The 27,039-nt window shown below is 40.9% G+C and overlaps 3 protein-coding genes across 7 annotated transcripts in view; 2 read left to right on the top strand and 1 right to left on the bottom strand.

Moving 5' to 3' along the window:
- The window catches only part of LOC117938593 (NXPE family member 3-like), a 10,256-nt gene extending 6,894 nt beyond the window's left edge, over positions 1–3,362 (bottom strand). The window contains exons 1-2 of one of the 2 annotated variants that reach the window (XM_034863265.1): positions 3,273–3,362; positions 195–346 (exon numbers count right to left, since the gene is read on the bottom strand). In XM_034863265.1, coding sequence (XP_034719156.1) covers positions 195–308 — 114 coding nt within the window. In that variant the 5' untranslated portion in view covers positions 309–346; positions 3,273–3,362. The remainder of the gene's footprint in view (positions 1–194; positions 347–3,272) is intronic. The other variant, XM_034863266.1, reaches the window with a different exon arrangement.
- LOC117938595 (angiopoietin-related protein 5-like) overlaps positions 1–5,370 on the top strand; it is a 22,656-nt gene extending 17,286 nt beyond the window's left edge. Inside the window, exon 8 of the transcript XR_004655442.1 lies at positions 5,341–5,370. The gene's annotated coding sequence lies outside the window, so the exon portion shown is untranslated. The remainder of the gene's footprint in view (positions 1–5,340) is intronic.
- A 2,328-nt stretch (positions 5,371–7,698) lies between these two features.
- Positions 7,699–27,039, top strand: part of LOC117938592 (anoctamin-4-like) — an 85,338-nt gene continuing 65,997 nt past the window's right edge. For 2 of the 4 annotated variants that reach the window (XM_034863263.1, XM_034863261.1), the window contains exons 1-2: positions 7,699–8,088; positions 17,119–17,193. In XM_034863263.1, coding sequence (XP_034719154.1) covers positions 7,863–8,088; positions 17,119–17,193 — 301 coding nt within the window. In that variant the 5' untranslated portion in view covers positions 7,699–7,862. The remainder of the gene's footprint in view (positions 8,089–17,118; positions 17,194–27,039) is intronic. The other 2 variants (XM_034863260.1, XM_034863262.1) reach the window with 2 other exon arrangements.

The raw sequence follows: 27,039 nt of genomic DNA, 5'->3' as shown, positions 1-27,039 counted from the left end.
TGTTTTTTAAAATGTAAATTTGTCTCGATCTTTGTAAAAGTGTTTCAGACTTTGTAATGTTGTTTTGCACTTCCCGGCTTTGTAATGTTGTTTTGCACTTCCCGGCCACCGTATAATCGGTATCAGTCCTACAAAAACAAAACAACATTGGTCGATCCCTACTTCAAACAGCCCCACTAAAACAAAGTTCTTACCCCCAGGACGTTCACTTTATGTAAGATATAAATGAAGACAGCCAGAGCCAGAGAGAAGAAGATGGCAATGTACTCCCTTCTGATACAAGCTCTGGTATTCATGATGGTCTTCATCTGGCTGCAACATAGCACTGTGACCTCTTCCTCTGGTACTGGATTTACAAATAAAAACAAAACACAAAAGGTTTAATGGATTTAAGAATATTACATGCTGAAACACAATTGTGAAATCCTCTTTATACAAATAGTCTGACATGTCCGGCTTCCAAATATTAGGACTAAACTACATCCAGTCATCCGGGAAAATCCTTTGATTCATCAGCCATTAACCAAGGCCACAACCTAAGATAGCAGCCTCTCTCTCTACCTTATTTTGCATTTTCTTGAGTTTTGAGGAAAGAGAGGGTTGGTCCGATGAAGACTACTTACACTCATTTTCAGGTTCATAATATATTTTGAGGTTGTACCAGAATAGGTTTACATGGTTTTATTTTCAAACACCATATTTTTGTTGTACCTCACTTTGCTGCAGATCCTGTTTTCACCCTGTGTGTTTATGTCTCTGGTTTAGCTCCAGAGTGAGACATCTTACTTCTATACTATCTTTGTTGGGAGTACCACATGCTCAGTGCTCGGTATAATCCCATCAGCTAAATAACTCTTTCTCCAACTTTGGTCAGTACAAGGCAGGATTAGCTGGAAGACTTCTTTTAGACAAGGGCCACTTGTGGAAAATCTGCAGAACTGGGACAGTAAGTAGTTCTTTTTGAGATTGTGGTCAACTAAGGTGTGTTGGAGCAGTATTTTTTCCATTGAGAATGAGCTAGCATGCTACAGTTAGCCACCCCGTCTCGGCTAGTAAAGTAGAAAGCTGTGCACATTTTAAAACAGCGTACCTGGAGACTGAAGACAGAGGACGTTCAGAAACCAGATCTCACTCAAAACAACATGGATCTGTTTGCCAAGTTTGTCTGCATGGAAGCAGCAGAGACACAAAATAACACCCCAAACCCCCCCAAAGTGATTTGTTTTTCAAAATATGGGCACTTTAACAAAAAGATTTAATAACCAAATGACATGACGGAACAGGATTTTACGCTGCAGCGGACCGAGAAGATGCTTCTCCCTTGTGGATTCACTTTTTACACTCCCAAACATTTCTCAGTTTCACAAATATATTCCCTTGAAGTTGTGGGCGGCTCCTTGGACGAAAACGTTTCCCATTGGTCCATCGTCGTCCAAATGAGGAGGGCGTACTTCTGAAGTCTTAGGTTACTCTCGGTCATAGATCGCATGAGGATGTAACTTGTTTTCAAGCTACAGCAACAACAATTATTTTAATCTAGTCTGAATGACAGCAATACATAGTACAATATATAGTACACACGTCAGTGCCAAATATATATACATATTTATATATATACACATACATACAGTATACATATATAAACAAACATACAGTATATGTGTTTGTGTATATATATATATATATATATATATGTACAGTATATCCACCGAACAACATGCAGCAAAGTGCTGCAGGTCAAAATCAAACCTGCGGCATTTGCCTCGAGGAATGAGGCTCTATATAGTATATGGGTGCATACTCAACCACTTTCCTACCCAGGCACCTTCACTTTCCACTATTGTTCAAATGTATTTCAGCAAATGCAGTGATTTAATGATCACAATGAGATGTGTTGGACTTTGGTCCAGACTGAAACATCATGACAAAGATTGAATGGCTTGTGCTGAAACCAAACTTGAAAAAAACCTTTCTAGCATGTAGCTATCTAGGCGGATGTCTGTATCCTGAAAATGTACTTCTGCCCATCCAGACTAGTGACTAGCCAAAGGATTTTATTGTTATTATCATTATTATTATTATCACTGTTATTATTGTTATCTTCATACAGTTTTTTTCTTTTTCAGTACTGTATTTTTCTTTTTAAAAACTGATGCTGGAAATTTCAATATCCTTGTGGGGGTCATCCCAAAAGGATTAATAAAGAGAAGTCTAAGTCTAACCTTTGTATCAGCGGCCGAACATGATAGTGGTTGGTTTACAGAAACGCCAATAATCAGATTCTTTTTTGGGCATTTCCGCCATTAATCACTGAGACAGCTTAGATATGAAAGGGGAAAGAGAGGGGGAAGACATGCAGGAAATAGCTACAGGTCGGACCCAAACCATGGGCCTCTGCAGCGACTAAACCTCTACATGTGGACGCGCGCTCTACCAACTGCACTACCCAGGCGCCCGTTCCCCAGGAGTGCTCCAAACCACAATCTTTTTTCTATTACTAGCTTGCTGTTTTGGAGCCTAAACTTTATATAAGGAACAGTAGCCCACAGCCACACCTTGGGAGAACTTCTGCATTTACACTGCAAATATCAGATGATGAATGTTTGAGATGTGAGAAAATACAGATGGGTTTGTTGTGTGGTTACAGTCAAATTACTGTCAGGTCAGCTGAGGTTTCAGGTTTATCTGTGGGAGAAAGTCTGTAATGGAGACAACGTACAATATTTACCTCTGAAATGTAGTGGAGCAGAAGTAGAAATTAGCATAAAATGGAAGTAGTAAAAGTAGAGCTGTGCAATCAATATTATATATTGTGATATGAGACTAGATGTTGTCTTTTGGATATCGCAGCATCATAACATACCATGAATGTGTTCTTTTCCTGGTTTTAAAGGCTGAATTACAGTAAAGTGATGCCATTTTCTGAACTCACCAGACTGTTTATAACTGTTCTATTATTTGCTTTTACCTACTTAGTCATTATATCCCTATTACTGATGATTATTTATCAAAAGTCTCATTGAGTAAATATTTTGTGAAAGCATCAATAGTCAACACTACAATTGCGTTGTGATATCGATATCGAGGTATTTGGTCAAAAACGTTATCATATTTGATTTTCCCCAAATTATCCAGCCCTAAGTAAAAGTACATGACAAGTAACTCAAAGGTATACACACTGCTCGTATTGCACATATTAGAATAGTTGTAGACAACATTTAATTTATTTGATAAAATAAATATAATTTATTTAGGTGTATCATGTGTCTTACCTCAGATTAATTTGAAGAGAACACGGTGATCAAAACGATGAACCTTTATCTATCTGGTTTGCAGGAAACTTTGCTCTGTTTGACTTGTAGATAATGAATTTGAGGGTAGTGACCACAGACAGCATTAACCACAGCTAAAATGAATGTCATGTTGTGGATCCCAGCCCATGTGAGGGTTGCCCCTCCTAGAAATACAATTTATGATATAGACTTCCAAAAATTGTTTAAGTGGTAAAATGATTGCAAAACAAAAATGCAAATGCAGAATGCAAAAAAAAAGTCATCCCTCCGTTGCTTCACAGTGGTTTGGTCCAATGCTTGGTTTTTTCCCTTTGTGTAAACAGTAGGCCTGGCAAACTCGATTTTTATTGAACCGGGTTGTGTGAGTAACTTGAGTTAGTATTTCCAAGGAAAACATTAGGGGACCACTAAGGTCTAAATTAAAGAGACTTCAGATACAGTATTACAGGACCACTAAGGTCTATATAAAAGAGACTTCAGTTACAGCATTAGGGGACCACTAAGGTCTACATCAAAGAAACTTCAGATACAGTGTTTGGTGACCACTAAGGTCTAGATAAAAGCATCCAAAAAGTCCATGTCATGGGACATTTAAGAAATGTTATTTTTATTGTCCCGCCCATCTGTTTGATGAAATTTACGCCCATGCTTTTTAGGCCGTCTGTCACCCGTGTGAATAAGTATAGAAGCTTTAAAATGTCCAAATTAAACAAATCAAACTAAGAAGTAAAGTGATAAAGCGAGTACATCACACATTGATATATGTGTAATTTCTATGTATGCATCCACTTTCATCATTAGTAAAAAAACAACAACATTGAAGCCTAACCCATTCGTACATAGCCTAGCTACAAAAAGCACTGTACTTGGTATGTATTCCACATATTTATTGCTCTGTGCACCTTATTGACCGCTTCTGTGTAAGACGTGTTGTATCCTGGGAAAACTGCTTAAGGGGACCATTGTTTTAATCCAAACCACATTAATTGTTTTTATGTAACTAGTCGTTTTGGTGCCTAAACTTACAATCATCTTTTGTCGGCTGATGTCAACTGCAACAGCCCCTGAAAGGACAGGCTCCTCACGGTAGCGGTACACGGCACACTGTAACCTTTTCTCGGCTAAATTTAACTGTAAAGACCCATAAACTTAACTGTCATGTGACCTGCCGGCCATTACAGTAATTCTGTAGGATATCATTCAAACCTGCTCATTAGAATGCATTCATTAGATACTTGAAGCCTTTCAATGTTTTTCTTGTACACTCAGGGTCAAGAACAATTGGCGTCATTTTTCAACATGCAGAGTAAAACCACTCTGTTAGGGTTAGGGCACGATCAGGAGTGGGGTTACAGAATATATGTATATAATATAATATTTATAATAATATAAGTGACAGTGGGACAAGAATAGGTCGAGAACCGTGGCCTCCTGGGCGAAAGTCCTGCGTTTGACTAATCCAGCACCTCACCTGCCTGTTTACTCCAATAACCATAGTCACCAAAAATTCACCGGAGTTTAGAACGCCAATGCAAAGAAAGAGGAAGGTGACGGATATCCAGCTGAAGTTTGGGACATCCGGCGGAATTTGTGGACGGCACCTGAACAATCCCGAAAATGAAATGTCATTGATATTTAGACCAGGTATTCACTAAAGGTTTCACACACTCCCCCTACAAAACCACCCAAATCCTTGCATAGCATAGGACTCTGGGTCTGAGCTACACCCTGCTTGTACACGTTGAACGGTATAAAAGGATCTCTGCAGTAGCTGAGTTATTACTTGACAGATCTGGGCTATGCCAAAGGGCCTCCTTCAAATGAAGGCTCTCGGAGAACTGAGCAGTGTTCTACCAAGGCTGGAAAGCCGAGGTACACTGTTTTTGGAATTTTTGCTTTTACTTGCATTTGGTTCCAGTTCTGCACTGTACAGTGTTGCCTTTTGTGGTATACACCTCAGGAAGGAATCAATAGGAAAATCAATTGGTGCACAGCTTCATTAGGTTGATTTCACACTTTTTTATTGACTTTAAATGATGCCTTTATATTCAAAAAAGATTTTTTAATTTTGTGAATTTGTAGAAAGAGAATTTGAACTACCATGTGCCTTATTGTGTCTTCGTGTCATTTTTCTTATCTTCTTTTTATGTTTTTTCCACAGCTGGAATATTTCTGGAATATCACTCATCTCCACATGTACTCAACACCATTGTCTCACAGGGCTTAAGGAAGTCAAACAAAACAAGTTTTACATCTTTTATTATTCATAAACAATAATATAAAAATTTAAACAACCAAACAAACATACAGTATATACATATTATATATCTGCATACTGTACATCCACATACATGTTGAGTGTATTTCATTTAAACACAATAAAAAAGCTTTCTACTCTTCATTTCAGGCACCAAAGAAACAGGCAGGTTAAAGAGACAGGTACCAAAACCGAGTGTTTCAGACAGACCGTGTGAGAAAAATAATGTTAAACAAACATTAAAATATTGTACACATGTTCAAATTCTATATTCTGTTCTAATTATGAACCTAAAATGACCCCCCCCCCCCCTACGTGACTTGTTTCTTGTCACTATACTCTGTAAGGATGTGACTTGAATGGAGCCAAGTAACTGTAGGAAAAAGTAAACTGTTATTGTAAGTATTTTATTAGTGAATGTTTTGTTAAGTCTAAGTCTTGTAACATGTGTCTTGTAACATTTGTATAATCAATTAATCAATAAATCAGACAAATGTAACCACACTATGTAATTTTACTTTGGGATCCAGATATTTTACAGGTCCAACACATTCATTTCTTTCTAAGTAACATAAGTTTAGCAGGATTCCCTATCAATCATGTTTTTATATAGGTGTTTAGTCAATAAACATTGGGTTCAGTTTGTATCAGGTTTAAGCACAAGCAGGCTCAGAGAGGAGACCTTTCTCTCAGGTAGAGGGCAGGTAGAAAGCTTTTTTTAGTTTGAACAATGATTTAGTTAGAGAGCTGTTGTGAGCTCCTGTAGGGAAGAACTATAAAAACTGTAAAAACCTGCTATGTTCCAAGGTAATGTGATCAGTGACACAGAAATAATATAGATATTTGGACATGCTGGTTTGTCTTCCACTTCAGCTTATACAACTAATAAGTAATAAAATAATCAGATATAAATATAATCTTTTGATACAGTGTGGAAAACCAGGAAATGGTGGATATCCAGAAATAGCTGAACATTATGTAAAATTCTTCAAATCTGAATTGTCTGGCGCATGAAGAGGGGCTCCCAAGAAATGGAAGAAGATGTAGGGAATATGAGGTAATTGTGTGTGTCTAAATGTGTCCAACAACCAAAATGTCTCCAAAATGCTGGAGAAAAAGAGAGTCTAAGGTTCAGTTGTCTATTCAATTGACTACTGCCTGTTGTGGGCTGATGTGTCCCAGGCAGCTCAGTTTACAGTACTTGTTCACATGGAATGAATAAATGCATGCAATAAAACCTGCATGGAGTGAATTTATAGTATTAATATATTTTTAGAGAACTAATGATCTCTGGTGTCTTCATGTTGTCCACTGGGGGCCACTGTGGGGCTCACGCAGTCAGCAGATAAAACACTTCACTTCTAATTTAATAGACAGGCCCCATAAGTTTAATTAACTAAGTAAATAGTTAAATGGCAAACAAAACAAATCACCACATAACCTGCAAACATGTGGTACAAACGTTTTTTTGTTGTAGTTTTTAAAACTAAAAAATACGACTTTGTTACAGTAACAAGAATACATGTAATTCTTAACTCCCAGCCCTGTCCATTCCTGTATGTTATTTATCTTTCTCGTTTGCTTATTCACAGGGGGTTGGGAAGGGTACACCCCCCCATAATCAAAACTGGCCAGCGAAATTCACCCCGAGAACCTATTGTAGTCTCCTTTATATTTATTAAAAACATTTGCACCATAAATTGATGCAGAGAAGAGACAAATTGTTGCAGAAAAAAAACACCAGAGTGCAGGAAATGAAGTGTTTGACTCTCAAAATTTCAATTTTGCCCAAAAGCGGCAATCTAAACCGCAGCTGAACCCAAAGTTACGCACTTGTCTTTTCCTCCTTTCTTCTAGCAAACTTCCGGCGACTCAAATCAACTTGGTGGCATTTTTATTTTTATTGATATTACAGTAATAATCCTATAGGGACTTATAGACTCGCATTGGTACTTAACCTTATTTAATGACCTCTTCATCTTGGTGCCACTTGGCCTATATTCCTACAGGAACTTAACACTGCGACCCTTAACAACCACGTGAAACGGCCACGCCTGCATTCGTGCGTAAAGACCGCAACGACGCGAGCCGAGAGAGAGACATGATGGAGCGGAGGAGGTGAGCTGGTGCGGGCAGCAGCATTTTTAAAAAAAAACAACTAAATAAATAAATAAACAGCGCTTGAATTCAAGTGCTGGAGTGGGTGGAGTTTAAAGGATGCTTTACGGGTGCAGAAGAAGTTGTTGCTTTCACACGCCGAAGCCATGCGTAGTGCGTGTGACTGAATGACCCCCGGCCGGTGAGGACGGAGGATGCTGGAGTATGAGGCAGGAGCAGACATGCGACTGGTCCGTCAGATCAGCGCCGGGATGAAGATCCAGGCCGGGGGAGAGCACACAGGCTGCAGCAAGGTCGCGGACAATCCGGAGAACCAGGTCATCTGTTTGCAGTGTCAGGAGGAGCTGGTGCAGGTTTGTCCGGGGAGTCCGCGCAGTCCTCGCCGCGCCATCGCGCCGCGCTTCTCCTCCGGATCTGCAGGTAAAGGTGGCCCTACATGTAGCGTACCGTAACATTACTTCTCATATTATGTGTCGTCACTTGTGTGATTGATATCTAATCATCCGGTTTTTCCCCCAATTTCGCTGTTGAGCGTGGGTTGACATGAGGGTGTGGTGCTCCAATATGCTCCAAATAACTGCTTGGGACAACTCAAGACTTTGGCTAATTCCCATTTCTCCATCTTCTCCCTACCCCTTCCCCCTTAATGAGTTATCTGTATATGTACAGTATATGTGTATACAACATGAACAAACTACTTGTATGGCAGATGTTATCAAATTGGTTTATGTGAACCACCAGTGTCCCTAAGCAAAATAGTTTAATGTAGTAATATTTAGCTTTTAGGCCGGAGTTAAAGCCCCTTGGATTGTTATGTTAATTTTCATGATTATTTCAAATGGGTGCTCTGGGAATTTGAGTTATCCTTAAATTCCTATGACAACTTCTAATGCTACTATATGATAGAAGAGTCTCAAAAGACTCTGAAAAGCCTGAAAAGTCTCACAACATCTCACAGACGATGAGATTTTACTAGGAAGACTTAAAACTTTTTTGTCAAGACTGGACAAAGTCAGCTCGGACTGAGTTTTATGAATAGGTGGGAGGTCGGCATAATTTGAAGGTTCTTTAGTTTGGGTTTGGGACACACACAAACACACACATATGCACACAGGCATGGGCGTCAGTTTGGTTTGAGATGTGCTGGGGACAGAGATGCATTTGGAAGCCCCTTTCCAGAAGTGCTGGGTACAATGACGCATTCATTTTTTTCTCTTTCCCTAAATGAATAAAAATGCATACAAAAATGTGATGATATCCGACACATTTTATGAAGAAGAAAGCATTAAGTTATCAAAAAGCATTAGACATACTGTATGTAGGGCAGCAACGATATGGAAAATAAAACCAAAATTGCAACACTCAGCTCCACAAACCTGTGTCATGGAGTAAGAAGGCAGAAGCGCAACACACACCTTCATTTCCCAATGCTACCACATCTTTAAAATTACTAATAGTATTAAACTTTTTGGTGCCTTATTCCTGTTTTGTTTGGTAAATTCAGCAAACTGTAAAGACGGCTAAAAGCGAAAGGAGGGCACCGGAAACGCTAGAGGAGGTGTAACGTTACAAATGGCCGCTCTTCTGACTATGGTTCAGTAAACTGCTGGTAGCATCCTTAGTCCCGGAGTTAAGTGCTGAACGGGATGGTTGCTACCTGGCAGGGGGCTGACTGTGGATGTGTCCCCGGGCCGGGGCTATACTGAAAGTGGCTGGCTGCTAGCTGGCTGGTTGCTGACTGTGGATGTGTCCCCCGGGCTGTAATGATAGTGGCTGGCTGCTAGCTGGCTGGTGGCTGACTGTGGATTTGCCCCAGGGGCTGTTGTCAGCTCTCATCCTAACTGAAGCCTGGCAGCTCCGGGAGTCGGAGTCAGAAAGACAGAGGTGTGCTAGCCAGCTAAATTACCATTAGATTAGTTGTTTGTCTATACAGTTAACATTACTGATGAATTTGTGAGTTAGCCCAGAGTTGTCAACCGTGGTCAAAACAATTATACTAAAAATAACTGAGCGTGTTGAACGATGTTGTAATCTTACGTTACCCACCACGATTTACTTTAGCATTAGCATTAGCTAGTTATCAACCAGTACCTTTACAGTAGGCACACTAAGCACTTTTCCTTTTCCTTCCCCCTACAGGTTGGGAGCGGAATTGTTCATTACTGTTTTCATTACCATTATTCTTATAATAATGGTCTCATTCCAACGAGTTAATGAACCACTGAAACAATATTGGAAACATTATTTTAAGGTACAAAATAATCTTTGGTGTTGGACCGATCGATATTGAAATCAATCAATATCAACAAATAAGCTATCTGTTGTATTACTGTGTTGCAAAGTGGGATGTAATCAATGACAAAACAATGCCATGTGGCAGAAAACAAGTTTTATTATGTTTACTGAGAACCCCAAAAATAAAAATGAATCAAGGCTTGTATCAAATTGTGGGTCAAAAATCGTGACACGAACCAAACCCTGGGTTTGGTATATCGTCACAGCCCTAAACATATGAGCCACGATTTTCTGCTTCATGTATCCATGTAGCATGTTGACAATGTGACATAACATGACATCAGACTCAGAGAGGGGAGCTAGTACAGGAAAGAAGCGTGTAGCCAGCAAGTGTCTGGAACTGCCCTGGGAGGATGCAGACATGTTTATGGATTGGTTGGCATCTGTCTCTCAAGAATGATACTGTATGTGTTATGAAATATTTTTTTGTAACTAAATTGAGCTTAATAGTGGTGGGTACAAAGTGACTCATGACAAAATCTGGTAGGTAAGTGTACCCACGTACTCACTGAATCTGAAACTACGCGTACCTACATACTCATCGCATCTGATAGGTACGCGTACCCACCGTACTCAACGAATCTGATAGGTACGCGTTTCCACCACACTCATCGAATCTGATAGGTACGCGTATCCACCATACTCATCAAATTTGATAGGTATGCGTACCCAACCTTACTACCCGAATCTGATAGGTTCGCGTACCCACGTACCCACTAAATCTGATAGGTACGCGTACCCACGTACTCACTGAATCTGGTAGGTACGTGTACCCACGTACTCACTGAATCTGAACGGTATCCATACCCACCGTACTCACCGAATCTGATAGGTGCGCGTACCCACCGAACTCACCGAAATCGACGGTTATGCACACAAGTGCTTTATTATTCTCTAGTATTCTCAAATTACAACTGCCTGTAGGTGGAAAGAAATCACTGAGAGGAATCACTGTGTATCATATTTCTTCTTACCTGCTGCTCCCGATAAAACAACAGGCCATCTCTCAACCAGCGACGTTGCTGCAGTCATTTAGAATTGTGACTGAATCTCATTGTGAATGAAATGACTTTGTAACGTTAACATTTTTTTAAGCGCCATCTGATAAGAACGCCACCGGATGCTGCTCAGAGGCTAATATAATTTGCAAAGTCTGTGTGCTGACTTCCTATAACTTTGGTTATAAATGATACAGATGCAGGTTTATCTCTAAAAATGAAAGCAAATGTGCAAGCTTTGGCTGAAAAACCTCCCAGTCAGTGATGAATTTCTACTCTTGGTTGCAGTTGCTCTTCTTTGACACGTCTGTAGGTGTTAGATTAGTGAATAAGGATATGAGAGTTTTCTACAAAAGTTCTCTAAATTGCTAAGTGAGCAAAGGCATTTATAAACATTTCTGAGGCCAATGCAAAAGTGTTAGGCAGTACCTTGAAGAAGTGACTGCAGTGCCATAGAAAGTCATTTCCTCTGCTGAGGCAGATTAATCATTTAACCTCTATCTCCCTTGATACCTTGCCATTCCAAATTAGCTCTTTAGTTTGTTGCTATTGCTGGAACCTGATGGCAAGCAGAGTTCCTCATTAAGTCATTCAAATAATTCCACGCTGTTTCTTTACTGCACATTAACTAAGTTTCGATGATGGCAGTGAGCATGGCACACACAATTCTGTTTATTATGCAGCTTGGTCTGACTTTATTTCAGATCTTAAAGCTACACTTTTAAAAATGTCTACGCTGCAAAAAAGACACATACAATCGAAGGGAAAAGCTACTCAAAACAAGTGAAATTATTACTGACAAGCTTGCTTGATTTAAGATTATAGTGTAAAGTTGAACACTTAAAATAAGACATTTACTTTTAAAACAAGATGAATTATCTAAGACTTCTAAATCTATATTTTTTTTTATCTTGGTAAGAACCAAATAATTTGTAGTGTATCTTAAAAATGGATCAAATGACATTTTGTCGCTTGTAACATTAAACCCACAGAAAATGAAGACTCAAATTTGCTTTTCCCCTCCGTTGAACAATTCAATTCAGTTCAAATCAATTGTATTCATATAGAGCCAAATCACAACAACAGTTATCTCCCTGCGCTTTTCATAAAAGAGCAGGTCTAGACCGTACTCTGTGATGTTATTTACAGAAACCCAACAATTCCCAAATCATTTTTAGTGTCTTTCAGCTCATTGTTTTGGTTCAACAGACTGCAACGTTAATGCTATTATTTGACCGCTCTTATCAACCCAGTCTTTAGTCACAGCAGCTAGCTGGTGAACATAGTGGAGCATTCAGCGGATAAAGAGCCACATATGCCTCCTAAAGCGGGGTTATGCTCCTGCGTTAAATCTACGCTGTGTCTACGCACATGGGTACGTGGAGATGCCAACCCTATGCCGTAGCCTTTGTTTCTCCCACTGTGACTCTAGAGTCGCTACTCGCTACAAAGCTAATTGCCGTCACTCTGTCGCTTGCTCTACCTCACAATACACACACACACACACACACACACACACACACACACACACACACGCCGGCCCTGCTATTCTCTTAAAGAGAATCAACGCACACACAAACTCATGAGTGTAAACTTTAGGCTACTGTGAAAGCTCTGCATGGAGCCTCCGTAGAACCTTAAATCAAGCTTAAAGAGTTGATGGAGACAACAAAAAACTATAAGGAAAGTGAATATTGGACTTTGATTCACCAGGCGGTCAGAATGACGACTTTAATTGAATCCACATGTTGTTCCAAAAGGTATTTATGTTCAAAATCAGTGAATGCAGCTTTAAAGTGAACTTAGCAGTGGCTGTTAGTAAAAATACATACAATCAATTGGCAACTATTGTGATCAATTGTTTGATGATTTATTAAATGATTAATTGTTTAAGCTATTAAAAAAAAAGCAAAACTGGCAAAAAATCTTTGGTAGCAACTTCTCTAAATTGGAACCAGACCAGAAAGCGACAAAATAACTCTTGCATGGTTTGGGGCATCATTCCAGGGTTAGTGAAGGTTTTCCTTTCTGTAAGTCTTCCAGGGTTACAGGCTCATTCGCATAACATTGCTAGTGTTATGAATTTTATATGTGGTGGATGATTTAATTCCCACCATGAATTGGTAGACAAAAGCACTAAAGCTGCCATACTTATGGATTTTATTCACTTACCTCTGCCAAGGTCAAGAGCCCCCCCCTCGTGTAGCTTGATGTGTAGAGTAGGGCAATAACATTGCAGGATCATTCCTGGAACACTGCAGGGTCATGGTTTTTTCGTAAGCCCCCAGGAACAGCACTAGGCTTGGTTCACACATTTAGAACTGAAGAATACTCTGGGACGACACACACATCAATTCCAAAAGCAATGGCTGTAAAGGTTCATTTGTGTTACACATTCAACGTGATATGTCCATTTTGAGTGATGAAACCGATAGGGGCTTAACAATACATCAATCTGGATCAATATTAGGGGTGGGGGCGGAAATCAATACAGCATAGTATCGCAATATTCTCAGTGGCAATACAGTATTAATACCCTGGTGGCAAGTATAGATCTATTATTACATATGTGTTGGTCAGTTTGTCTGATTGACAATCCCATTTTGCAGGAATAAAATTGAACAGAAATGTGTCTTTTTAGATAAAACAGATGTTGACAAAGTTTGCTTTTGGGGATGTCCTTTGAAATTGGGAAAAAGTTGAAGTTGGAAAAATATATGCAATATATTGCAGAGTATTGTAATATATTTAAAATTGCATCTGGGCATAAGTATCGTGATGATATGGTATCGGGAGGCATCCCACCCCTAATCAATATATCGGTTCAAACTTCAACAATGGAATGTTATTGACACAGTGAAAATAACGATACATATCGTGATCTTATCATGATGTAATAGTGTATCGTAACCAAATTTCAGCCAGGAGAGATTTCGTTGCAGAAATGCAAAGATGTGCAAAATATGAAATGTACAGTCTTTGAAGAGTAGACTCCATTGTTATGAAATGACATTGTTTTAAAGGGGTAGAAAGGCAACAGATAACCCCCCAATGGAGTCTAGACTCTGATGGTGGTGCGAGGAGCCGACGGCAGTGGTCTGCTGGAGGAGGTCCCGGGAGCTGTGCGTTATGAAGACCGGAGGTGCAAGGGGAGGGCTACGCTCTTAGCCTGAATATGACATCTGAGTAGCAGAGAGTGACAGCTTTAAAACAGGGATGTCATGCTGTGATTGGCTCGTGGAATTCATGGCCGCTTCTGGTAAACGTCTCTAACAGTTTAGTTTAGAGAGAGAGAGAAAAGTGATGAATTTTTTAAGTCTTCCTGATGTAATTTACACTGAGCTCCATGTGTGAATTCAACCCCTAGTATCCGTCACTGCCCACATCTTCTGTGTGTCCTTTACTTTGGGGTGGATGTTAAGCAATACTCCAGTTAAGGGCTCTAACAAATCGGTCTAACACAAACCTCCACTTTTCCCAAGCTTCTGTCCAACTTGCATTTAATTCCTATCCAGGCTCCAGCTACCTGTTCTGCTGTTTGTCCCTGTGCCCGGGGGAAGTAAGTGTAGATGTTTAAAATTTGTGCTACGGTTGTGTCTTGCTTGAACTATTGGCTACACTGCCACCACAATTTCTGGTGGTACTGCTCCATTTCATTCGTATCCGTAAGCTTTTATGAACCTTGCACAAATATGGTCAGAATAAATGCAGCTGACATTGAGCATAAATGAGCCTTAAAGGTCCCATGACATGGTGCTCTTTGAATGCTTTTACAGTGGTGTGAAAAAGTGTTTGCCCCCTTCCTCATTTCCTGTTCCTTTGCATGTTTGTCACACTTAAGTGTTTCGGAACATCAAACCAATTTAAACAATAGTCAAGGACAACACAAGTAAACACAAAATGCAATTTGTAAATGAAGGTGTTTATTATTAAAGGTGAAAAAAAATCCAAACCATCATGGCCCTGTGTGAAAAAGTGATTGCCCCCTAAAACCTAATAACTGGTTGGGCCACCCTTAGCAGCAACAACTGCAACCAAGCGTTTGCGATAACGTGCAATGAGGCTTTTACAGCGTCCTGGAGGAATTTTGGCCCACTCATCTTTGCAAAATTGTCCTAATTCAGTTACATTAGAGGGTGTGTGAGCATGAACGGCCTTTTTAAGGTCATACCACAACATCTCAATAGGATTCAGGTCAGGACTTTGGCTAGGCCACTCCAAAGTGTTCATTTTGTTTTTTTTCAGCCATTCGGTGGTGGACTTGCTGGTGTGTTAGGATCATTGTCCTGCTGCAGAACCCAAGTTTGTTTCAGCTTGAGTACACGAACAGATGGTCGGACATTCTCCTTCAGGATCTCTTGGTAGACAGCAGAATTCATAGTTTCTTTTATCACGGCAAGTTTTCCAGTTCCTGAAGCAGCAAAACAGCCCCAGACCATCACACTACCACACCATATTTAACTGTTGGTATAATGTTCTTTTTATGAAATGCAGTGTTCCTTCTACGCCAGATATACTTGGACACACACGTTACAAAGAGTTCCACTTTTGTCTCATCGGTCCACAGAATGTTGTCCCAAAAGTCTTGGGGATCATCAAGATGTGTTGTGGAGAAATTGAGACGAGCTTTGATGTTCTTTTTGCTCAGCAGTGGTTTTCTCCTTGGAACTCTGCCATGCAGGCCATTTTTGCCCAGTCTTTTCCTGATGGTGGAGGCATGAACTTTGACCTTAACTGAGGTGTTAAGGTCTGCAGTTCTGTGAGGCCTGCAGTTCTTTGGACGTTGTTGTGGGGTCTTTTGTGACCTCTTGGATGAGCCGTCGCTGCGCTCTTGGGGTAATTTTGGGCGGCCGCCCACTCCTGGGAAGGTTCACCACTGTTCCATGTCTTCGCCATTTGTGGATAATGGCTCTCACTGTGGTTTGCTGGATTCCCAAAGCTTTGGAAATGGCTTTATAACCCTTTCCAGATTGATAGATCTCAATTACTTTCTTTCTCAATTGTTCCTGAATTTCTTTGGGTCTCGGCATGATGTGTAGCTTTTAAGGATCTTCTGGTGGACCTTACTGTGTCAAGCAGCTCCTAAAATAAGTGATGCCTTGAATGTGAACAGGTGTGGCAATAATCAGGCCTGGGTGTGGCTAGAGAAATTGAACTCAGGTGTGGACAACCACAGTTATAGTATGTTTTAACAATGGGGCAATCACTTTTTCACACAGGGCCATGATGGTTAGGATTTTTTTTTCACCTTTAATAATAAACACCTTCATTTACAAATTGCATTTTGTGTTTACTTGTGTTGTCCTTGACTATTGTTTATATTGGTTTGATGTTCCGAAACACTTAAGTGTGACAAACATGCAAAGGAACAGGAAATGAGGAAGGGGGCAAACACTTTTTCACACCACTGTATATAGACATTAACGGGCCCCTAAAACCATATCTTAAGTCTCTTTTAAATAGACCTCAGTTGTCCCCTAATACTGTATATGAAGTCTCTTTTATATAGACCTTAGTGGTCCCCTAATACTGTATCTGAAGTCTCTTTTATATAGACCTTAGTGGTCCCCTAATACTGTATCTGAAGTATTTTCCCCAAAATTTAGCCTTGGTGCAGAACTACAGCCCCTAGAGCCAGTCCTACAATGAGTTTTCCTTAGCATTTGCCATTTCTGAGTCTGTAGCTTTTGAGGAGGAGGAGGGGGGGGCAAGGTGGAGGCTGGGGTGTGGCCTTGACCAACTGCTACTTTGCTCGTTTGAAAGCCATGATGTCTCTCTCTCATCGGCGGGCCAAATTCTCTGGGCGGGCAGAGCAGAGCAAGGGGCGGTAATCTTGCCCCTTATGACTTCACAAGGAGCAAGATTCCAGATTGGCCCATCTGTGCTTTCCTTTTCTCAAAGGCAGAGCAAGATAACCAGGGCTCGGTTTACACCTATCACCATTTCTAGCCACTGGGGGGACCATAGGCAGACTGGGGGAACTCATATTAGTGTTAAAAAACATCATAAAGACACATGTTTATGCCATGGGACCTTTAAAAATTCTCAAACTGTAGCAGTCACCTTAAAATCCATGTCTTTGTTGGAAGTTCTATGGATGAAAGAGTCTACCTTATGCAATAATATTCCTTATGTATTATCTCTCCCCCTGTCATAGACTGTGAGCCCAGCAGTAGCAGCTACAATGCCTCTTCAGGAACCTTCTACAGCTGTGTCAGCCAGATCACCATTGGTAAGAGCGTTTTCTGTTCAAGAGGAAAATGATTTGCATCTTTTGCTATTTCATGTGTCTAATATGTGGACAGTGTGATTTTCCACCTAATACTTCAAAATGAAAAGCCCTATGTGAAAATAACTTTATTAATATGGTGTATTTATGTTAGTTTCATAACAATCATAGCAAGGTATTTTAAGTTGTTTTACCATTGTAGTTCAACTATGTTTTCCCAGCAGAATGCCTGGAAAGGGTAGGCAAGGATTTGACAATTTCTGTCAGAGGCAGCAATTTAACTTTCCAAACCAAAAGTGGCCACACAGCAGTGGACATAGCTTCTCACTAAAAGCCATATCACTTTCAAACATTTACATAACATCAGTGAACTTTGTGTCCCTGTCAGAGCACAGAAAAAGAGGCAAGAATGCTATTATGAGCTCAGTCAAAGAAGAGTTTATTTCCAGTTTAGACAGTTTAGGCTGGTGCAGTGATAGAAGAACCATTGACTAAATATACATATACTGTTGCAACACCTGAAAGATTTCTTTAAATGATAACTGCTGTTAAAATTTTAACAGGAAAATCTTATATTCCGGATGTGTGGTGCAGGGGTGGAGCCAGCTGTTAGCATTTCTTTTCAAGCCATTTGACAATAGTGTAAAACACGACAGTTGCTGAGCATGCCTGCATTTGATTATCATAACGATGGCGCGTCTGTAAAAGGGAAGACTCGTGGATACCCATAGAACCCTTTTCATTCAGGTATCTGGAGGTCAGAGGTCAACGGACCCCTTTTGAAAATTGGACATGCAAGTTTTGTCTCTCAACAAAAACTTGGAAGCTTTGGAACGTTGTTTAGCCCTCTTCCTAACAAGCTAGCATGACACGGTTGGAACCAAATGAATGCCTTACTTTCATATGATACCACTTACTTCTTTCTAGCTTTCAGAACGCAGCCCGCTACAGCCTCTGGCTGATTTTGCAGAGGTTGCGACACTCACAAAAGATGTGTCCACTGATTCAGAGACGTCTTTTATTTTCCTATGTAAGTCTACGGGGGAAAAGTATTTACTGGGACACTCAAAACCAGCAGAGCCATCGTTGATATCATAAGTCACACCTGTGCTTTTTCTATGTGTCAAATTTTCCGCCTTGTGATATTATTTTACAGAACCTGCTGCAGTACAGTATGCTGCTGTATCAATTTCCGAGCTTACTGACAGCATGCCGTGGGGGACTTAAAATGTTCAATGGGCTAAGCAGTAGGAAAATTAAAGATTTCCCCTGACATGGGGCCATTGACAGGAAAGAGTTTGTTGTTGACGTAGCTGTCTGAAATCCTTTCCCAGTCTGTCACAAAACTGAAACCTCCTGCTATTTGCAACGTTCAGACGTTACCTTTTGACATTTCTTCGATGAATATTCTAGCCTGGTTAGCTTGAGAGGCTGTAAGCTGAATGCTGTGCCAGACTTTGGGTTCAACCGAGGCTGTTGCTACTGCGTGCAGGTGTTCCTCTCTTCTTTCTGTGCTAAATAACAAAAATAACAAAAATTAATGAAGTGCTGAGGGAGAGCTTGGAACCATTGAGACTCTCCCTGAGCTGATCCTCACCTCGAGGCAGAGTCAGTGAATGGATGACAAGATAAACAATCAAATGCACCATGCCTGAACTTTTACAATACGAGCCCTGCATCCACCTAAAAAGGTCTTCCAAGGCAAGTCTCTCTCTGATTATTGTAGGCACTCAGCTAAAAACTTGTTATTGCAGAGTGCAGCGTGTGGCGCAGATACCTGCACCTGAATTTGTTGTCTTACCCCGGAGGGTGTCAGGAAGTGGAAGGTCTACGTATCTGGGCTTTGCCTCCTCAGAGAGCAACGCGGGCGCTTTTTTTCTGATGACAGCAACCATACATATTGCTTAGAACACACTATGTCCAAAAAGGCTGCGTGCACCGTGAGTTTTGGAGGTTGTTCGGATTCATGCCAGGTGTGGATTACCACCTCTGGCCCCCCCCACCTCCTATCATTTCAGGTTGACTTTCAAGGGATGTTGAGGACTGTTGAGGCTTAATGCAGTCATGTATTCTTTTGAATTTGGTTACACTAAACGTACCTGCAACACGTTTCTGTACAGACCATACTATTTAGAGTTCCAAAATCACTCACTTCAACAGTCTGTCGGCCATTTCTGAAAGTCTGAAAACTAAGACCTTGCTAGTGTTCATTAAGAAGCAATTTATATGTGATAATTGTATTAATTTATGAACTGCGGGAGCAAGATCTTTTTCTGATTCAGTCAAGTTATCAACAGGATTTCTTGTACAAAGCTTGGAGTTTTGAGTATTTCACAGATTTCTGTGTTTCAGTTTTTGTCTGTGCCCTTCTCTCTAGGTTTAAGTGGGGGGGGGTCATTTGGAACATTGTGATGCCATGTATTTCCGTGCACATAACAGGATTGGGCAGCATTGGAATACAAATGTAATGGCAGTTGTGGGGGTCAAACCCACACAGCCCTCAGAGAGAAAATTAGCTCCATCAGGACTGCATCAGAGTTTTTCATCGTTAAACTCTTCATAAATAATAACTTAACCATGCTTTCCCACCCCAAACTACATTGATCACGTCTCACTTTGTCCAGGCTTTTTTCAGATGCTTAGGTAAACTGGTATTGCCTCCTTAGCCTAGTTAGTGAGGAGTATTGCATTTGCAGTGTAAAGTAAGCTTAATATTACTGCATCATTTCCTGTTCTCCTGTTCTTGTTTGCAAACTTTCACACACACCAAAGAATATCCTCTTTCCTATAATTTCCAGCAGTCAGACTTTCCTTGCCAGAAGTTGTTGTTCTAGATAAATCCCCCTTAGGGACTGTGCTCCAGTTGTTCCAAGTGCTGACAAACATTATTTTTCTGGGACATCCAGCCCAATGTGTTTGACTCTATTTTGTGACAAGCCATTTATTCTTGTAGGGAAATTGAGGCTGTAGAATAGCTGAGATGAAATGTATAGCCTGCATTTGCCTCAGAATGTATCCTCAAGCTAAATGTGCCGTGTGTGCGGAGCCAGTTGGGAGGCTCAGAGACTGCCAGGCCATCCACTACTCTGCTATTGATCGGTCTGTGTTTGTTCATCGCTGATGTTCTTTCCAAATTTGCTGGTCTTTGTGTTTTACAGGAAGGGGGGGTGGGGGTGTTGGGAGTGTGTTCCCTAGTCCTACCTGCCCCCGGTGTGTTACATAACGGCATTGTTGAGAAACTCAGAAGGAGGAAAATCACAGCATACTGTACTGTACTGTGTGTGCAGATAATGGGAATCCAGGGAACAGTGGCTAAGTTTCCATCCACTTGTCAATCGAATAATCTGAACACTCATACAAATAAAGCTGGTGACTGTGTGTTTCCATCTATTGGCTTTAAAGCCAATAAAAACCTGTGCGTAATGACATCACATGCTGTTTTGTAATTAAATTGGTATATCGAATTGATTAGAGACATTTTAAGATGTTTCCATTCATTTTCGCACTGAATTGAAACATTAAAGCAAACTGTTGCAAACTGTTTTTCTAGACAAAATGGATTGCGCCGTCTACTAACAAATGATCAATTTTGGACAAGAGGAAAGTGTTAAGCCTACTCTTAAATTTGGAGACAATGTCTGCCTCCTGAACCCAAACTGGTTCCACAGGAGAGGAGCCTGATAGCTGAACGCTCTGGCTCCCATTCCACTTTTAGAGACTCTAGGAACCACAAGTAACCCTGCATTCTGGTAGTGCAGTGCTCTGGTGGGGTAGTAAGCTCTATGAGCTCTATGAGCTCTTTAAGATAAGATGGTGCCTGACCATGAAGAGCTTTGTAGGTGAGAAGAAGGATTTTAAATTCTATTCTGGATTTTACAGGAAGACAATGCAGAGAAGCTAAAACAGGAGAGATCTGATCTCTTTTCCTGGTTCCTGTCAGAACACATGCTGCAGCATTCTTGATCAGCTGAAGAGTCTTTATGGACTTTTTCGAGCAAGGCAAGGCAAGGCAGCTTTATTTGTATAGCACGTTTCAGCAACAAGGCAATTCAAAGTGCTTTACACAAAATCAGTTAAAAAAACAGTTAAAAATAACAGCAGATAAAACACAAGAACAAACAGTTAAAAATAAATAATAGTAAAATTTATAGTGCAGTATAAGAAATTAAACATTAAAGAAATTAATATCATCATTTAAAGAAAGGCAACATCAAAAAGAAAGGTCTTCAACCTTGATTTAAAAGAACCGAGAGTAGCAGCGGACCTGCAGTTGTCTGGGAGTTTGTTCCAGATATGAGGAGCATAGAAACTGAATGCTGCTTCCCCCTGTTTATTTCTGACTGGGGACAGAGAGTAGACCAGATGACCTGAGATGTCTGGGTGGTTCATAGTGTAGTAGCAGATCAGAAATGTATTTTGATCCTAAACCGTTTAGTGATTTATAAACTAGCAAAAGTATTTTGAAATCAATTCTTTGAGGTACAGGAAGCCAGTGTAAAGACTTCAGAACTGGAGTGATGTGATTCAGTCTCTTGGTCTTAGTGAGGACCCGAGCAGCAGCGTTTTTAATTAGCTGTAGCTGGCTGATTGATTTTTTAGGGAGACCTGTAAAGACCCCGTTACAGTACGCAAGTCTACTGAATATTAAAGCATGGACAAATTTTTCCAAATCCTGTTGAAACATAATTCCTTTAACCCTTGATATGTTCTTAAGGTGATAATAGGCTGACTTTGTAATTGTCTTAATGTGGCTGTGAAAATTCAGGTCTGAGTCCATGACTACACCAAGATTTCTGGCTTTGTCTGTTGTTTTTAACATTATTGTTTGAAGCTGAGCGCAGACTTTTAATCCTTCCTCTTTTGCTCCAAAAACAACCAACTCAGTTTTTCCTTCATTTAATTTCAGAAAGTTCTGGCACATCCAGTCGTTAATTTGTTCAATGCACTTAGTCAGTTTTTGTATTGGACTATAGTCCCCTGCCGATAAGGTTATGTAAATGTGTGTGTCGTACGCATAACCATGGTAACTTATTTTGTTGTTTTCCATAATCTGGGCCAGTGGAAGCATGTAGATGTTAAACAGAAGAGGCCCCAGAATGGAGCCTTGCGGAACTCCGCACGTCATATTCGTATTCTCAGATGTATAATTACCTATTGACACAAATAATCCCTATTCTTTAAGTAGGATTCAAACCAGTTTAGTACTAAGCCAGAAAGGCCAACCCAGTTGTCCAATCGGTCTAGTAATATGTCATGGTTGACTGCGTCAAATGCAGCACTAAGATCAAGTAGAACTAAGAATGAAATTGTGCCATTATCTGTGTTAAGGTGTATGTCATTAAAGACTTTGACAAGAGCCGTCCCAGGGCTGTGGTGTGGTCGGAAACCCGACTGAAAGGTATCAAAATTGTTGCTTAGTGACAAGAAATGGTTGAGTTGTTGAAAAACTGCTTTTTCAATGATTTTACTTAAAAACAGAAGGTTTGATATTGGCCTATAGTTGCTCATTAGTGACTTGTCTATGTTGTTCTTTTTTAAGAGTGGCTTGATTCCTGAAGTTTTCAGGGGCTGTGGAAAGATACCTGAAATAAGAGATGTGTTCACAATCTGTAGAAGATCAGAAGTCAAACAATTGGAAACACTTTTGAAAACTCCCGTTGGTAGAATATCAAGAAAACAGGAGGAGGTTTTCAGATGTTGTATAATGTCCTCCAGGTTTTTATGGTTGATCGTATGAAATTCTGTCATATTGGAACAAGTTTTGCTTGAACACTGTGACAACACAGAGCGTTATCCTGGACTTGATATGGAGGCACTGACTGTTTGTCTAATCTTCTGAATTTTGTCTTTGTAGAAGGAGGCAAATTCCTCAGTTCCATTCCTCAGTTCCAAACTATAAATGTGAAGTTTCTCTTTATAGGTGTTCTAATGTACCAGGAGATTTGTTTTTCACCACCTTCGTTCAGCTTTTCGACACTTTTTTCTGTTCTCACCAGTAGGACATTTCTCCATGGAGATCTTTTTTTACCAGAGACAACTTTGACCTTAGTGGGAGCAATGGCATCAATGACATTTGTAATTTTACAGTTGAAATTATCTACAAGCTCAGTCACTGATAGCCCAGAGAGCCCAGAGAGGGCTGGTGTGGAGGAGAAAAGCTGTATAAATGTTTCACTGGTGTTTTCAGTTATATACCGTTTTCTGATTATCTTTGTTTGGATACTTTTGGGCACAGAGATAGAGCCATTAATGAAAACACAGGAATGATCAGAGAGAGCAACGTCAGTCACCAGAACCTTGGAAATGTTCAGACCCTTGGAGACTATTAGGTCCAGAGTGTACCCCTTATTGTGCGTGGGCTCCGTCACATGCTGATTCAGTCCATAGTTATCAAAAACACAACACAGTTCCTTATTCCCTCTATCCTGGGGGTTGTCAATATGAATGTTAAAATCACCCGCAATGATTACACAATCAAAGTTAATGCAGATTATAGACAGCAGTTCAGTGAAGTCATCAATGAATGTTGCACAATATTTAGGTGGCATGTAGATATTTAGAAATATCGCTTGAGGGGAAGATCTTAACTGAAAAGCAACATATTCAAAAGAAGCAAAATTTCCATAAATTATTTGCGTACAGTGAAATGAGTCATTAAACAAAATGGCGACTCCACCTCCTTTCTTATTTACTCTATTTTCGCTCATAAAACTGAAGTTAGGGGGAGCTGACTCAATAAGAACAGCAGCACTGTTATTATGGTCTAACCAGGTTTTAGTTAAAAACATAAAATCTAGATTGTGATTAATAATAAAATCATTGATTAAAAAGGATTTTCCTGCCAAAGACCTGACGTTTAGTAAAGCTAGTGTTAGTGTGTTTTCATTTTTTGGGACAGGCTGTAGCTGACGAGGAATGGATGCTAAATTTGCTAAGTTTGCAGTTAAGTGCTTATTCACCATTCTTTTTCTATTACCGATCACAACATAAATTGAGGAAGAATTGAGTACACAGGGCCCGGGCTTGTCTTGGAAAAAGTCATGAGTGTCACTAGGCCTGGAGCCTAGGCCCGGCACATATCAGGTAATGCTTGCTGGATTTTGCACACAAGCGTCCTTATCAGTCTGCGTAGGAAGAGTTTGCTGACATCCTGGCAGAGGTGCCTGGCGTTTTACTTTTGCCCAGGGTTGAGCGATGGGGGAAGGAAGGGGTGTATATTTGGTTCCAGCATCTACCAGGTGATTCATGTGGTCAGTGAACTCCAACATGGGGTTAGGGGAAAGAGGGGAAAGGGTTAGTGGAGACAGCGATGGCTCCTAAAAGGGTTCGGGTTGGTAGGGGGTTAGAGGGGTGCTGGATTTGAGGTTTTGTATCTCTGCTCTGTGGTGTCCCAGGGTCAAATCGTTGCTAAGGTGGGGGCTGTGGTGGATCACTGCCACACTTTTTTATGTCTTCCTCTTGTTTTGTGACCTTGTGACCTTGCCTGATAATAGAGAATTGCAGTTATCCAGCCTAGAAGTAACAAATGCATGGTCTAATTTTTCTGCATCATTTTTAGACAGGATATTCCTGATTTTTGCAATGTTACGTAGGTGAAAAAAGGCGGTCCTTGAAATTTGCTTTATGTGAGAATTAAAGGACGTGTCCTGATCAAAGATAACTCCCAGATTCCTCACAGTGGAGCTGGAGGCCAGGGTGGTGCCATCTAGAGTAACTATCTCTTTGGATAATGCGTCACGGAGGTGTTTGGGGGTCCAGAACAATAACTTCAGTTTTATCTGAGTTTAACATTAGAAAATTACAGGTCATCCAGGTTTTAATATCCCGAAGGCACAAGTTTAGCTAACTGATTAGTTTCATCCGGCTTGCTTGATAGATATAATTGAGTATCATTTGCATAACAATGAAAGTTTAGGGAGTGTTTTCCGATAATATTGCCTAAAGGAAGTATATATAAAGTAAACAGGGTTGGACCGATCACAGATAACTGAGGATTCATCGTTAACATGAACAAACTGAGATCGATCTGATAAATAAGACTTAAACCAGCTTAGAGCAGTTCCTTTAATTTCCAATTAAATGTTCCAATCTCTGTAATAAGATATGAAGGTCAATGGTATCAAATGCAGCACTAAGATCTAAAAAAACCAGTACAGAGATAAGTCTTTTGTCTGGTGCAATTAGGAGGTCGTTAGCAATTTTCACAAAATTATATACATATAGATAACCAGTACTGTGAACAAGATTTACAGCTGGGAATGCACTGAATATAACATACAGTTGGATATAACTATGAACAGAATTTTTCCAGATATGTACAATGAACATAATTTACAGATTATTGTTATTACAACAGAGTTTACAGGTGAATATGTACTATGAATATATAGATGGCTATTACTATAAACGGAATTTTTACAGATCGATATATATAATAAGTTATTCTAAGATGAGCAGTATAACAATGGATTTAAAGCTAGTGTGGAAATTGCGGCAAGATGCAAGAGACAATTTCGCACTTTGAGCACACCAAAAGCGTAGCTCGTTTATTAAACAGGAGAAAACCCAATGAATACAGAATAAGGCGCTACGCTTAAAGCCAACCTCATAACGTCCCACGTCATCACGCCTTCACAACATTTAAAGGGGCCGTGTTCCCTGAACCGTTATTAACTGTGGTGACTTAAAGGCAGTGAATTACATGTGTAATTAAATGTGTGTGGAACAACACTTATCAACAAGGTGAATTATGTATGTCACAGTCACTACAAACGTCCCCCCAGAATTCACCATATCAGAAGAAGAATTAAACAGTCAATGGGTAGGTAGGCGTAGTAACCGCCCACAACGGCTGCGCCGCTGCGGAGGCTCAGGGGGCCCAACCACAGCTGGCGCCTCGTCATGACACGGGTGTAGGGCGTCCACAGTGAGAGGCTCGGGAGGGTGCGGGATTTGGGGCAGGGGCAGAGCCGTTGGCCGACCACGCCGTGGGGGTTTGGCCAGGTCAACAGGCCTGGCCATGTCTAAGTGAGCAGGTTTGAGGCGGTCAATGGAAAGTCGCTCTGGTTTCCCGCCCCTGTCCATTTCAAAATATTTGTCACCCGACTCCAAAACTCGAAATGGGCCCTCGTAGGGCGGGTGTAGCGGTCCCCCATGGGCCTCCTGGCGGACAAAAACATAGTCAGCCGTCTGAAGCCCGGCTGGGATGTGTGACTGAGGAAGTCCGTGACAGGAAGTGGGGACAGGCACAAAAAGCCTTGCATTGTCCAGTAAAGTAGACCGCTGGAGAGTGGCAGACCAGGGAACCGTGGCAGTAGGGACAAAATCCCCTGGAACCTGCAGAGGCTGTCTATAAACCAGCTCCGCTGAAGAGGACTGGAGGTCTTCCTTAGGCGCACTCCTGATGCCCAGCATCACCCATGGGAGCTTGTCAACCCAGTTGCCGTTTTTAAGGCTGGCCCGCCTATGAAAACGTTCACAGAGTCCGTTAGCCTGCGGGTGATATGCGGTCGTGCGGTGGAGCTTCACTCCGAGGCTCCGTGCGACAGCATTCCACAGCTCTGATGTGAATTGTGCTCCCCGGTCAGATGAGATGTCTGATGGAGTGCCAAAACGAGCAACCCAAGTGCCAATAAATGCCCGTGTCATCTCAACAGCCGTCACTGACGTCAGTGGTACAGCCTCAGGCCAGCGGGTGGTCCTGTCCACCATCGTAAACAGGTATGTGAAACCGTTAGAGGGGGGTAGGGGACCAACCAGATCAACATTCACATGGTCAAAACGTCTCTCTGGAACGGGAAACCACTCTAACGGGGCTTTAGTGTGACGGTTCACTTTGGCCCATTGGCA

Source organism: Etheostoma cragini, chromosome 23 (genome assembly GCF_013103735.1).
Source record: "Etheostoma cragini isolate CJK2018 chromosome 23, CSU_Ecrag_1.0, whole genome shotgun sequence".
Taxonomy (NCBI): domain Eukaryota; kingdom Metazoa; phylum Chordata; class Actinopteri; order Perciformes; family Percidae; genus Etheostoma; species Etheostoma cragini.
This window is presented reverse-complemented; position numbering and strand designations above follow the sequence as displayed.